The 15,863-nt window shown below is 41.1% G+C and overlaps 1 protein-coding gene across 1 annotated transcript in view; it reads left to right on the forward strand.

The window, feature by feature from the left end:
• SKAP1 (src kinase associated phosphoprotein 1) overlaps positions 1–15,863 on the forward strand; it is a 301,141-nt gene that overhangs the window by 273,399 nt on the left and 11,879 nt on the right. Inside the window, exon 11 of the mRNA XM_061143829.1 lies at positions 4,992–5,092. Coding sequence (XP_060999812.1) covers positions 4,992–5,092 — 101 coding nt within the window. The remainder of the gene's footprint in view (positions 1–4,991; positions 5,093–15,863) is intronic.

A 15,863-nucleotide genomic window follows, 5' to 3' on the forward strand; every position in this document is an offset into this window, starting at 1 on the left:
ACAGCTTGACTGTTAGTAACAGGGTTATTCTAATGAGTGACTCTTCAACACCTCAGATTTTCACTAAATTCTAACCCATCAGCCTAACGGTCTAACACCAAGTGTCTTTGGTGATGATAGCTTATCTCCATTCTCTATCATGAGAAGGCATGTCCAGGTAGCCAAAAGTAAAACTCAATCTCTGCTGTTTGTATGAAAACAACTGGCCATTTGCTTGGCTATGCCATGTCAGATCAAAAGCAGGGCTGGAGGCATGAATCATCCTTAGAAATGTCAAACCTCTGACCAAAGAAGATCTTGAAACAGGTTATTTTTGCTCTGAAGTTATGGGCAAACTCAGCCAAGGAGGAGACTATGTTCAGTCATTTCTGCAGAAAAATGATTGCTGATGAGCTTTCCATTTCTGAGGCATTTTTTTCCACTTTAGTGGCTGCCAATGGCATAAATTATTACATAAAAGAAACAGAGGGAATCCACAAAGGTATTTGCAGCTCTTACTAATACTTTTTGAGACCTGGTTTCCAAGACCAAAGATGAGTGGATCATCACCCAGCTATAATTTTGGCCCAATAAAAGGAACACACAAGATGAAAATTAGAATCTGTGAATGTGCCCCACTTCAAGATCATGCTTATAACATTAGGAACCATAATAATTTCAGAACTGAAAGTCTTAGTCACTCAGTTGTGTCTGACTCTTTGTGACCCTGTGGACTGTAGCCCTCCAAGCTCTGTCAATGGAATTATCCAGGCAAGAATACTAGAGTGGGTTGCCATTCCATTCTCCAGGGCATCTTCCTGAACCAGGAATCAAACCTGGTCTCCTGCACTGCAGGCAGATTTTTTACCATCTGAGCCACCAGGGAAGGCCAATAATTTCAAAACTCAAAGACTAAAAATCTATGAAAACAAGCAAATGGTATTGTTTAGTGGCTTTTCCTGTTCTGGTATCATAGTCAGTAGAGCTTGGCAAATTTTTCTATGTCTCTTTCTTTCTGAAATAGCTAATAAGTTATGAGACTGAATCTGCTTAATGGACTGTATGTACACAGTGGCCTTTATGGCCTGGTCTAGAGAACACTTCAAGTCCCTTCCAATGGGCCACTGCTTTGGCCTTCTTTATCCATTTCTCATGCAAGAACTGGCTTTATCTGTCTTCTCCTTTTGTCTCTTTTCCATAATCTGTTAAGTAATTATACCCAGGGCCACATTGGCACAGTCCTTTTGCTTATCAAGAAAATGTAAACAACATGCTGGCTTGCCTTTAGCCTCTTTTCCTTGGTCACAGCTTGAATTCTGGAGCTACCCAATATCTCTCAAACAGAAACCCAAAGTGACGTGTGAACTCTGGAAAGAGCATGGTCAAGCTCTGTTGTCCCTAAGGAGGGGGGCAGGCAGAACCGTGTCCGCTCCTTTCACCTTAGAACTCTCCACATCATGGTGGCTCATTTTCAAATATCGACTCTGTCAATAGTAGCACCAACTTGGCCTCCGTTACTAGAGAAATGACATTATCACTGGTTGTAAAGACTTGGTGTGGAATGACAAATGCTTTGCAATAAATACCTAGAAAAGAGAGAAAAACAACATATTTTTAACTTGCTCTGCTTCTATTCCTCCTAGGACATTTTGTCTGCTTGGGGGCATAGCTTCTCTTACGTGGGATAAAAAAAAATAAGATGCTGCCCCTTTTTTTCCCCTCTAGTAAAAGTCCTCCTCAGCTCTGCTAGCAATTTAAATGCTGTGATCATACCCATTAGCTTCTCTATCATTGTAATTGTTGTTAATTGTTATAACTGTTTTAGTTATTAGTGGTGTCATTATTGCTCTAGGTCCTCTGTCTGTTTTATGCTGAATATATTAGTGCTTTGCTTTTGAATTACCAGGCTTTATTTAGTGCAGAGTTACGTTTTTTGGAGAGACATTGAGAAATGCTGGCATTAAGCTTTATTCTTTTGTTTTTCATTCCAAATGGACAGACTGGAAAAAAATAATTAGATGGAATAATGTCCTCAAAATGAGAATGAGGATGTTCTGAATTAATTAAATGGTCAGAATGCTGCACCATTTCTGATCTCAGACTGCTGCCAAAGGAATGTAAACCTAAAGGAGCCTCAGACCCTCCCAGAGAGTCAATCCTCCCTCTCAGGCTCCCAACTCCTTACTGGTCTAAAGACATCCGAGTCTCCTCACGCATCCTCTGTTCATAGGAGTGCTGGACAAGCCTAGGGAGAAGCTGGCCTGATCCAGCAGACTCCTAGCCTTCAAGCTCTTCCTGGGACCAAGCTTCAGGAATAAAGCCCTCCATGGTCTTACCTCTTCCCCTCTTCGAGGTTTGATCAGGTTTTTGTTTTACAACTTAAAGCTTCAGGGAAGGCTTCCCTGATCCCTCAGACTATGTTAGATTCCCTGTTATACACAGCACCCTCAGCTTCTCCTTTGCAGATGCATCACAATCATAAATAAATAAATGGTTGTGTGACTTTGTTTCATGGTGCCGCCCCTGCTGGATGGCAGCCCTAAGGGCAGGGACCGTGTGTATGGCCCATGCAGAATTCCCAGCATCTTGCATGTTTGCTGAAGGCTGAAGAGTGAATGTAGTGAAGTTGTGTGCATATATACACATAAATGCCAGTCACCTGTTTTAAACTGGGAGTCTGCAATAGAGTCCAATCTTGTCCAGCTAAGGCATTCCTCCACCCTGATTTCATTAATACCAGGATACCTCTGTTTAGACTGCCAGTCCAACCTCCTCCCCATTTTTATCCTTCATTCTGCTTATTTTCCAAAGCAGCATTGTTATGGTTCTGATGATTCCAGTTCTTGAACTAGGCTAAGCGATCTCCTGGATTCCTGAGTTCTATCTTCTTTGGGCCTTTAGCTTATGAAGAACTGAAAGTGTCTTCCACCTTTAGTTTTTCTTGGAAGGTTTTTGTTTTTCTCCTAGCTTTTTGCATTCCCTACAATCTGCTGCACTTTTAGAATAGCTCTTTTTCCTGGTGTTCTCCACAGGTGTCTTATATACCCAAAATCAAATCACTTTCTACATAGAGACTCAAAAGGTACCCATCATATCAAGGAGCTAGTCCACATCCAGGCACGTGGGGGACATACACCACAGTGACCATCTGCTAGGCCAGAAAAGGCCAAGATAACTTTATAAGTCTTACAATTTGAAAACGTCAAGTGATGTTTTTTAAAAGTCCATTTTTTATAAAATGATCTTTACTGTATATAAATCCTTGAAACATATTGATGTCAATGTACTTTTCATTCCTAAACTTAGCCCAAATCTTGGTATGAATAATCTACTCCATTACAACTGAAAATGCATTATATCCTCTGGGAAAACTACTTTCACTTTTCAGGAACTGATATTTTTCTGTTGTTTCATACCCTGATATCCCTACCAAAATATGCCTTGTCTTTTCAGTAATTAGCATTTTTTCCCAATGGGTTTTTTTCCCAAACATGTTCTTAACTCTGTGGCAGAGTGTTTCCAGTGCAGTCATCTTATTTGCTGCCCTCTGTTGTCTACTGAATATATAAACACTTTCTGTGAAAACAAAATATCGTTGAGTTTCTATATGGTTAACATTTTCACTTCTATTTGCAATATCTGAATCTTAACTAAATAGCTCTGTCTCTCCTCTGTTTTGTACACTTTAAGGTTCCTACTAAAGTTCTTTCCCAGAGACATATAAGGATCTTGTTCTTCTGTACCTTTATTCTTTGAATTGCTCGTAAGTTAGGAACAAGGAGAAAAAAAGCAAATATAGGCAGAGCTTCTGTCCCCACACTGCCCACTTCTCTCCACCTATCCCATCCTTAGCAACTAGCACCATCACTCTCACTGGAGGGTCAAAACAAATGAAGGGAAAGGTGGAAACTGGCAAAATAAGGTGCCCCCCAAATCACTTGAGGTTTGATTAGAACCAGGGCTCCCGACTCCTGTCATCAGGAATGTCACCTTTTGTGGGTGTTCTGCATACAGTTCTCATACACAGTGTCCCTAGAAATGGCGAGCACTGCCACATTAGCCCTGGTCCAGGAGGCATTAGCACTCCTGCCATTCACATCCCCAGATCCTCTCCCACTTTGTACTCTAGTGTTTAACCTTTCCGGGTAGAAGAAGATCAATACAGATTCTTCATTGTTAAGAATCAATGCCTGTCCTGTAGCATCACTGCCATCTAGTCTTGCTGAGGAGCCAGTAAATCTCTCCAGCTGTTTCTGAAGCTTGTTGTCGTCTTCAGCTGCTTTCATTTTTAATGCAGATCACTTTGGTTTCTGTTCCCCAGGGGGCTTACTGATAAATCTTGGAAGACATGTTCAGGGTCTACAAATGAGATGCTGGAAAAGGGCCAGCCCACCCAGAATTTAGTTGTAATGGATGAGACACCCCCTTGGTTCCACTTAAGGACTGGGCTATTCTTTCCCACATTTATTGGTAATTACCTCATATAGTAAGTACCTGGGTGGGAAGTGCAGGATGAAGTTCCTGTGTAACAGACGAGGCCAACCTGTGAGGCCGCAGTGCTGATCTATGCTGGCTGACTCAGCCTTTCTTGTAAACAGGCAGAAGTTGGAGACATCTCATTCCTTCAGTGCATAATAAAAAGAAGCACTGGATAGTTTACATACCCTGTATGAAGAAAGTCTGACAGAAAATCTCTTTGTGCTACTTACTTATAAACCAAGTGAAAAATTACCTGCCTGGTTTTCTTTTATTAATAAATGAATATATTTATCATATTATTGAATAGCATCTGACTAAGGAAGATCTGTAAACATTTAATGTTAGTTAATAACCTCCTTCTCCCACAGTCATTTGGTCTTGCTGAGTGTTTGGCTGTATCTCATCCCAAACCCCTTGAATCTTAGGTTTCCTAGGGCCAATATCAGAACCTTGTTTCCATTTACAGCAAAAATGTGGGCTCCGTAGAAAAAGACAGGGTCCTTTTAACTTTGATTTCTCCTCTCTTTGATCAGTGGACTATGCCAGTTATTACCAGGGCCTATGGGATTGCCATGGTGACCAGTCAGATGAACTGTCCTTCCAACGAGGTGACCTCATCCGAATTCTGAGCAAGGTAAGGGTTAGAGTGTGGGGCTTGGATCAAAAGTTGATTTTCTCACTCCTGATGATGTAGTCACCCATCCAGAATTATCCCATGTCATGTATTTTTCATGTGTGTATTACATGGCCCCCTCACACACAGAGTAAATCTCCATTGTTTTAAAATTGTCAAAGTTTATTTGAAAATTCAGATTCAGGAACTAATTTCCAAATTTAAAAAATATAATATAGTAGACACAATACCAAAACCATGCCAATCAAACTTTGATCTTTTTAAAAGAGTCTATGTGATGCTTAAAACATCATTACCATATACATAATTTACTACAATAAAGTACTTTTGAAAATATTCTAGCTAGGTCAGCTGCCTTATTTCATTTATAGATAAACAAAACTGTAATATAATTATGTATGCAGGGGGAAGTCAGAGCTAGTTAGGTCAATTGATTTGAGTAAGTGCTGTAAGGCCAAGATAGTGAATCCAACCCACAAGGGCTAACTTTATTCTCTTCCTCAGTCACAAAGTTAGCCCCTAGCCACAGGTAACTACCTCACAAATGGTGTTGTTGAATACTAAAGAATGGGCCAAAAAAATAAGATAGATTGTTTCAGATCCATCACCAGTGTGAAGAAGATTTAGAACTCATGGGTTACTCTTTGAGAGATCAGTAGTATCATTTTTGTAGAGAAAGACTGCTCATATTCCGTACAGGTGGACTAAGGAAATAAATTTCTGTCCCTGAAAAAAAAAAAAAACTTGTTAAAAAGCTCTCCCTCTACGAGACAATCAATATCAACAAATACATCTTTGAAAGGGGCACAGTTTGCTCTTTAATTGTTGAGTATGTGAACTCCATGGGCTTCGAGGGTGGTGCTAGTGGTAAAGAACCTGCCTGCCAACGCAGGAGATGTAAGAGACACTGGTTCGATCCCTGGATTGGGAAGATCCCCTAGAGGAGGGCATGGCAACCCACTCCAGTATTCTTGCCTAGAGAATCCCAAGGACAGAGGAGTTTGGCAGGCTACACAGTCCATAGGGTCGCAGAGAGTCAGACACGACTGAAGCGACTTAGCACACATACTCAGGTGAACTCCATAAAGAAAAATTGAAAACCCATTGTGTTAATAACCCATCATTTGCCATTCATCTTTATTCTGTGAATGTCATTACCTTGGCCAGATGTTTGTCTCAGTCTGAAATATACCAGAGCTTATTAGAAAAAAGACCAGGACTGATCAAAGATAGCTTTCAGCAGTTACAAGTCCTCTTTGAACTAGGACCAAATTCAGATCCAGCCTTTTTTGAGACAGCGGGAGGCCTGCAATCCCTGCTGAGTGAGATCACAATCTTTTAGTGATCTCTTCCAGACTCCGAGTTCAGCACCCACCTTAGTGCCATTCCGGTGCAGCTCCAATACACCAAGAATAAATTGAAAGCAAAGAAGGGAGTGGACATTGGCCTGATTGGTATTTCAAATGCCCGAAAGCAAGGTTTGCCGTGTAATAGAATTTGTGTACATTACCACGCTGGCATTACAGGGGTAATCGAGTTATCCACTCAGGTGTGACCAGGCCTCTGTTTGCCCAGAGCCTGCAGGTGAACAAATTAACTGTTTACATTGTCTGAGGTGCCTGCAGCAGGAGGGAGGGGACAGAGCCAGACTGTCTGCTGGCCTTCTCTCTCGGCCATGATTATTTTGTTTGTTTTGCATGTCTTTTGCCTTTGTTAATGGCTTCTCACTGGGGGTCCCTTTCCTCCATTTAGTAGGGGCTGTGCGGTGACTTGCCCTGCGGTACAGAGCTGTCTGTGGTTGCCAGGGCTGTTGTAATTTTGAGATACCGAAGAACATGGGGACCTTCCCAAATCTGGATTTTTTTAAACCAATCCCTCTTCCCCTCCTCCGTTACTAAAAGCTAATATATCAGAGTTTAATTCAGGGGCAGTACCTTGCTGCCTCGGTTCTATCGGTCTTCTTTCTCTGTCTTTTGTAAGGTCCTGAATCTGTTGCCTTCTCTTACCTTGATAGTAGCACATTTCTTACCCTAAAAGCTACATCAGTTGCCTCCCTTCTTCACATTGCTAACCTCTGCATGTCAGGGAAAGAAATGAGAAGCTAGAAGCTTAACTGAAGTTTCCCTCATAAAATTTCATTCCAGTTAACTTTGGCTTGGGGAGCATTTCAGATTGGATTTACCTTTATTATATTATTTAACTCAATAAGAGTCCTTGGACAGGAAGCAACCTTAAAAGGCCACCCAATCCATTCCCTTGCCAATTCAGGCAGATAGAAAAGGAGATTCCACTACCATTATCAGCTGTCTGTCTAGTCAGATGTTCAGTTACTCCTAATCTCAGGAATTTTCTCTCATATGGATCCTAAATTTATTTCACTTTAGCCTCAGCTGCACTTTTGGTAAAGATCCTGACTACCAATGCAGGTGATGTAAGAAACGCTGATTCGATCCCTGGGTTAGGAAGATCCCCTAGATCTAGAGGGCATCCCCTCCCCTAGAGGAGGGCATGGCAACCCACTCCAGCATTCTTGCCTTGAGAATCCCATGGACAGAGGAGCCAGTAGGCTATAGTTCAGAGGGTCTCAAAGAGTTGGACATGACTGAAGTGACCTAGCACGCATGCACGCAACCCCGGTTGCCTTCCTTTATTGGAGTCAGTTATACTCTGCAGCCTGCCTCTCACACCTGTAGGAACAGAACTGACTCAAGTTGAGGTTAGTCCAGAAAAATTATATCTAGAAATCTGCATTTTACTTTTCTCTCTGACCAGTAGAACTTTTGTCAAGCAAGAAAAGCCTGCTTCTTAGGAACCTGGAGAAGTCTATTTCCCTGAAACAAGACAAGATGCAGCTCAACTTACCTGGAGTCGTTTCCTTGCCTGTAAAATGAGGGAGTTGTGTTAGACCTCTGAGGTTCCTTTCACCTCAAACATTCCCAGTCTAAACAAACATGGTGAGGCTGACATTGCAAATCTGCTGAAGAAATTCCACACAAAGATGTGTCTTAGCTTTCATTATTTTTTCAGATTAAACCAAAAAACTCCTATGTTCTTTTGTTTTGAACCCTCATAAATACATCTGGCTTTTCCCTCTCCCTTTGTATGATGAAAGAAATATTCCGAGAGGTAGGGAGTGGTAGGTAGAGAACAGGAAGTGGGGTGGGAATTGGGGAGTAATAACTATTCTTGGGCTCCTACTGCTTCCTTCTGCTTCTTTCTGTCTCTCTTTTTCCTCCCCACCTTTGGTTTTTTTTTTTTTTTTGAAGTGTAGTTGATTCACAATGTCGTGTTAGGTTCTAGTGTACAGGGAAGTGATTCAGTTTTACACATATATATTCTTTTTCAGATTCTTTTCCAGTATAGTTTATTGTAAGATATTGAACTTAGTTCTCTGTGCTGTACAGTAGGACGTTATTGTTTCTCTATTTTATATATAGTGGTATGTATCTGCTAATCCCAAACTTCTCATTTATACTTCCCTCTCCCTTTCCTCGTTGCTAACGATAAGTTTGCTTTCTGTGTCTGAGTCTATTTCTGTTTCATACATATCATTTTTTCAGGTTCCACATACAAATGATATAATATTTGTCTTTATCTGATTTACTTCTCTGATAGTCTCTAGTCCATCCATGTTGCTGCAAATGGCATTATTTTGTTCTTTTTTTATGACTGATTAGTATCCCAGTGTGTGTTTGTGTGTGTGTATACATATATATACCACACTTGCTATTTTTTAATAGTTGCCCAAGTATGACCCAACCCTGAATCCTAGAATCCTCCAGCCAAGAGAGTCTGTTAGGGTCTAGGGTCTTTGGGCAGGAATGATCCCAGAAAGAGAGCTACTTACCCTTTAAAAAACTTTTTTTCAGAGAAGTTGATTGGTTGGATATCCAAATGCCCGTCGCCTGTCCTTAGAGAAGCAAGTTGTCAACAGGTGGTTTATTTATGTGACCCTGAACAAAGTCACTTAATCTTGCTAGTCCTCAGTTTCCTCGTCTGTAAAACTTGGGATAATTTCTATTTAAAGGATGTTGTGATACTTACTTTAGAGAATTGTGTAAAGAAGTGCCTGGTATCTAGGATGATAACTATGATTATAGTCCCTTCTTTTCCATTAACAACAGAGTAAAACTTTTGAGGTCAATGTTGGGTCCATATTAGGAGTTCAATAAATTATTAGTGAATTGAGAGAGAAAAAAAGATATCCTGTCCTGCCCAGAACACTTCACAGAGATGTTTGAAAGCACAAAAGGTCCTCACTTGGGAATAGAAAGTCATCCAGTGAAGAAACTTTACATGGAAATGCACTGTGCCTTTCCTGGTCTGAGAGAATTCGTCACTGGCAAAATTGGTCAACAGCTCAAACTTCTTTGAGGAGAGGCCAGAGCCATGTATCCCAGCTCTGAAACAGTAACCAAAGACACAGTCAGCAGGACCCCTCTTGCCTCCCCCAACACATCTGTCCATTCCTAAGACCCAAAGTTGCATGCCCACATAATGCACTGAGTTCCAATTTGGGTTGCAAATATATTAAAAGGAAATTTTAATAACAGAGAGCTGTGCATCCGTTCCTTTTGGACCCAGATATTTCTGAACAGCTCTTTTGGCGCGGGGACCGAACTCCACTTCCGCCCATGCAGGGACGCGGCTCAGGCCACAGCGGGGTGTTCAACGCTCTTCAGTGGCTCCAGATTGCGGCGCTTGTGCAGGTCTCCTCATACGTAACCGATGGCTCCTGAGAGCCTGCCTCCCGTAAATTACTTCCCACGATGCCTGCGACCACCGCAGAATTCAAGTTTGAATAGAGCAGGAAAAAGGTGTTTGAAAGGCCTGTTCACTCAGCTGCATTTTAATTTCCTTTTCAATCTTGTCCCAATTAATTTCACAGAATTAATCTCACAGAAGCCAACGCGGCAGCACTGAAGCTGTGGTTTTAGTGTGGCGGTCGCTCTGCCTGAACATGAAATAGGAGCTAATATAAAAATCCATCTGCTGTGTTTGAAATACACACCGGCTGCTGCTCAGTCCTGTCTGACATTCCAAACATCAACAGCGGGGAAAAGTGATTTGGGGGTTAGTGGCCATCAGTACTTGGCAGGGGTTCAACAGCAGGTGTACTCCGAAAATCCATTCAGCTTGGGCACCAGGCATGACAGGGCCCGTGCTGAATCACCCTGCGTGCAGCCACACAACGCCCCGGCTTGACTCCTTTTATCTGAGGATCATAAGGCCCTTCTGGGGACCAGCACTGCTGTGGGCATTTATCGTAAGTGGGAGAAAAGGCAGTAAGAGGTCTCTGGTTGAGTCAAGCCACAGTTTGCAGCTTACAGAGGAGTGACTCTGTCTTCTTGGCTTAAAGGTCTCTCACTAGAGAACCATCTTCTAAATCATAAAGGTGTTTGTTCTACTATTCGAGATAACTTAAATAAACCCCCATTTAAAATTTAAGCCTCCTGTTCCAGAAGTGATTTATAGTAGTAACATGAGCTGTCCAGCAGATAAGGGCAAATGAGAGAGAGGAAGAGGAACACTTTCTCAATTGACAAGGAAGAAGAGGTCCCTGAAAGAGGTCTTCCACTTAAGGTAAACAGAGTTGATAGGCTACATCTCTTGGGCTTATGTTGGTGTGCCTCATGAAATGGCCCTGGGCTCTTCCAGAGTTTCTCCTGCTACTTATTCCCATGGAAGGCAGCCTTGGAGCAACAAACTGGGTGCCAAGAAAGGTTATACTTACATGGTGCTGAGACAGGGTGCAGAGAGATTCTCACCACCCCAACACACCATGCTTTGCTTGTCTTCTCTGCTGGTACAGTTGATATGGGAACAGGGAGCCTTACAAGCAAGATCAAGTTTGATGTTGAACATAACAATGCTCTCAGGTGGCCATAGGTCTTATGTGGATGAGGATGGACCAATTTCATCACCCTGGGTGACATTTAGCTTCCAGTACTGGGTCGTAACTACTTAACTTCAGGCTGGATCGTGGCTCCAAACCCAGCACCTAGTTATCTGAATGCAACAGGCCTGCCCCACCACACCTGGACTGTGTTAACGTAACACCATGTCTGTTACAATGGGATTTTTAAAGCCCAGCGTTCTTCACCTACTCCCTCAAAGGCCTGCTTAAAGAATGTAGACCTTTCCCCTCCCTTGACCCCTCTCCTCCAGAAGAGATTTGTATGTTGTAAAAATTATCTGAATGTAGCAGTACTTCCTCTTTTAAGTGTGCTTAGTTGAATGTGACAACAACCCTCATAAAAACAGATAAGTTAATTCCTTCAATTGCTTTAAATGAAGGCTTTTTTTTTTTTTTTTTTAATTTCAGGGCTCTGAGGGAAAGGAGGTGTTTGGTGACATCTAGTGTCCATTTAGGACTTCCTCAGGCACTATTACCCTCTGCTTGGCTGAGCAGGGGACGGGCAGGGTAATTTGGGAGGTAATTCAGGGATAGGAAGTGGGGAGAATACGAGAATACAGGCCTGGGGCACAGACTGCCCAGACATAGCGATGAAACTGATCAATGCCTACCAAAGAGCTATCATTCACCTCTGACCTAAACAAAGGGGGCAGTGAGGAGGGGTATCATTGGAAAATATCTTTTCTTATTTATGATGATACGAAAAGAGAAGCAGAAGCTGTCCCCGTCACCCCATTTCTTGTTAACAAGCAGGTCGACACTGTGCTGTGATGACGAAGATGATGATGATGATGGTGTTTTCTCTCATCAATAACCCCTGTGGGAGGCTATAGAGTTGGGAGGATGGGAATGGGATTTGGGGTCAGCTGGAAGGCAACGGTCATACACCGGTCAAATTCAGTAGAGGCCATTCCTTTCCCCCAGACAGGAACCAATCGTCTAGAACAAACCCTGGCAGCCTCATTCCTTCCAGGTAATTTTTATAAATGAGGGGACACCCATTCCAAGAGAGGACAAAAGGGAGAGGGTGTTTGTGAGTGAGTGTGTGTGTGTGTGTGTGCGCGTGCATATGCATGCATATAAACCTACAAGCAAGAGGCCCGACTACTTATCAACCCTATTCTCTATACCCTGGCCATTTATTATAAAGCCCTTTTTTAAATTAAAAAAAAAGAGTAAAATTGGCATTTTCCACTTTAACCTCCTTAGTCCTGAACTTTTGTCCTAGACAAGACCCTTCACTTTCTACACACACACACACACACACACACACACACACCTCCCTTTCAGTCAGGTGGAAAGTCCCAGATTCGATAATTAGCCGTGAGACCCAGACAGAAATGTTTACCTAGAACCATGTAAGCCATACAGGGTTAGGTTAATGCTCAGAATCGCCTGATGCTTTACAAACTCCAGTGTAAAAAAAAATTCCAGCCATTTATTTTGCAGTGAATTTATAACAAATGCTGTTTAAAGGCTTCGTCTTTTGACAGAGGTAATAATAAATTCACTGTTAAAGACGGTAGTTTAATTCCTTATACCTCCAATACTGCACAGAATAAACCATATTCATCACTGAGTAATTTTTTACCACATAAATCTTTAAAACTAACCGGTGAAGGCTGTTGAGACTGAAATATTGTGAATTTATTAGATATGCCCATGTAGTATTGGATTCAGAGGTTTCCACTCGAATATATTATGGGGAAAATTTGTGTCTTTAACTGTGACATTCCCTCCATTTCCCACTGCCAGTAGTATAACAAGCAGCTCCTCCAGAGTCAGCTGCACGTTTATCAGACAGAGATTTAGTGATCAACTCCTCACTAATCTGCCAAAGAGGTTGGATGACATTTTGGTGAGATGCTCTATTTAAAAGGAGTCACGAAAGCTTTGTTTCTGTGTAATTATTTTCTCAAAAGGATTTCAGCCTCCCCAAACCTCTGTCTGCCAGTGTTTCTTGGTAGTGTATGGATCCAGCTCTCCAACCAAAGTAGCAAAATATTGAAGCAAATTATAACCTCTTGCAAATACACAGGGCAGTAACTTCTATGCATTATACGATTAGTTATGGGGGGCTTGAGGTAACCAGTTAGAACACAGAAAAGCTGGATTTAGCAGATGTTGCCAGACGTGTGGTATTTAAGGCTAATAAAGATTATATTGATTCTAAAACTAGAAATAATAGACAATGATTTCAGAAACCTTACTGTTTAAAAACTTTAATCTTGGCATATGACATAATCAAGGTATAATTAAATCCTCAGATTTGAACAAAACTCCTTTTACTCTTCTATATAAATTTTGAGTGAAAAAAAAATTTTTGAGTGAAAAATCTGTGCCCGTTAGACAAATATTCTGAACCTTTCTCATTATGCGCTAGTGAAGTGACGTTTAAACTGACCAGTTGATTATATCAAACTGTAATACCCTCTCCAGTTTCATTAAGGATATATTAATACCGCTAGAATGAAAAATATTTTTTCTTTTAGATGCAGAAATGAGCATCATCTTTTCAGCAAAGAGCTTTGGCGATCTTCTTCTTCCCACTAATATTCTGTATTTGGCAAGGGTTCCAGATACTAAAAACTTCCAAGGAGGATTATGAACTTTTAAGATTTTTTTTAGCAAAATAAAATGCATTTCTAACCCTTAAACAAAGGTGAAAAATCTCCTGGCAGTGCAAGATTGCAGCCCATCGGAGTAATTGTTAAAAGACAGAACCCGGCTAGAAAGATAAGCGAAATACCAGCAATTAATATTCAGTATTTCACATTCTAGTCAAGAGGATGTATTTTCCTTTGTGATGTGGCTCATAGCTAAGAGTGTTGGGAGCCAGACTCTGAGCTCTGTCTTCTTTTTTGTGCATGAGGATTAAGGAAAAAAAAAAAACACAGCAACAACAATCCTGCTCCATCTGTAAATGAACAAACATCTTGATTTTATAGCTATTTGCTTTGTAAAACTGAGGAATGAAACAAAAATTACTGGATGCCTAAGTAACACTTTAATTCCAAATTCATTTACGCTGTAGCTATGTAGTTGTCACAAACCATAATGCAGTATTTAATTAAAATAACAGAAGTGCATCTAGATATGTCCTGGGGTAGCTATCACCAAATTATAGTCTATGCTATCCGTATTTTATTTATGAAATGGCAGAGTCTAAGGTGCAACTAGGCTAATACAAAAGCATAAATATTTTAAACCTGCATTTTTATAAAGGCTTCTTTTCTTTCCTGCTACATCTTTAAATTTTTGCTCCTTCTATCTTTCAGGGGTGTTTTTTAGTGGGATTGTTTTGATGTCGATAAAGATCTTTCTTTGTAACTCTTGCTTTTCAACTATTGACCTCCTGCTTCTTCTGGCTGTGAAATCCCCCATCTGTTGTCATGGAAAGGCTTGTGAGGTTTCACAGGAGCTACAGTGAGCTCGGGACGTCTTGGCAGAACTTGGACGTGGAGGGTAGGAGAAAAGCAAACCATCTTCAGTTCAGTGTGCTGGTTCCCAGACAGTCTTCCTTGCGCCTTTTCCCACCTATAAATACCCCTTATAGTTTACACGCTTGCTTGCTCTACTTCGTGAATGTTCACATGCAGACATACTGCTCCTTTTCATAAACGCATAGCATCTATCTTACACGCACCCACCATCTATCTCTTCGTTCACATTGGCTGTCCCATCCACCTCCTTGTCTGCAGAATTATGTTCAGCAAGGTCCCGATTTATAGGAAATAAATAATGAAAATGGAACCGACTGGGAAAGATAATCGAAACATTCAAATTGTTATTTTTCACTGTACTTTCTACAAACAGAGCATCTGTAAACACCTAGCAAAGGTGTTCACTGATTCCTAAAAAGCAATCAGTGCCTATTGGAACATTCTGATCCAGTGGGTCTCTACATTGTATTTTTTCCTATTTTGTCTTGTTTTTGGATGATCTAAGATCTCACCTTTTTAAATGGCAAATGATGCCGTGTTATTATTTTCATTCTTTCAGCTTCTGATTTATCCTGTTTATAATGACAAGTTTTTGTCATCATTTATCCTCTGTAAAATAATCCTAAGAATTATGAAATGAAAACAGTAACTGCAGTCACCTTTTTAAAGAAAATAGCCCCTGCAATTACTGTATAAAGATATTTGATAATGGTAGCATCAGATCATAGCCTGATCCTGCAGCAAGGGTCTTTTAGAGAAGGGTTTCTTATACACACTTGTAATTATTTTAGCCCCTTTCACAGGTCACATAGAAAGTTAATTTCAATAGCTGCTAATTTCCGTCCAACAAGAGTGCGGTACTTTAAACCACCCAAAATAATTGGATTCAAAACAAATTTAGGAAATTGAGTGTGTTAGCAAGCAAATAAAAATATCCTTTTGGTAAGGAGGAGGGTGAAAGTAGTAAAAATGGTCTTTTTTTTCTCCCTTCTTTCCCCTTCACAACTTTGCCATTAAAGTTGCACCTACAGCTAGAAGTTTGTCCGTGAAAAATGGTCATTTTGTTTCTCTGCTCAAAGAATGTTATTAAAATGCTAATTTAAAAGAAAAAGGAGTTAAATATCTAGCGATGGTGCATTCTAATTGCAACCATAATGAGCTCTCTAAATGTGCGTGCCCCTGACACACACAGAGCATAAACAGCAGTAAACAGATCATTAGTACCCGCGTTCATTTATTCTGGCGACCTTACCATGACCCCACCGAGGGTAGGGTGAAAAGCAGGTGGATCTGGCTGTGACACCCCCTAGAGGGATCCAGGAAATGAAGCTATAAGCGGTTGTCATGGAAACGCCTATGTGTGCAGATGATGTAACACACCGACAGGCTGTAGGCTCCGCAACTGGGACGT

Source organism: Dama dama, chromosome 5 (assembly GCF_033118175.1).
Source record: "Dama dama isolate Ldn47 chromosome 5, ASM3311817v1, whole genome shotgun sequence".
NCBI classification, from domain to species: Eukaryota; Metazoa; Chordata; class Mammalia; order Artiodactyla; family Cervidae; genus Dama; species Dama dama.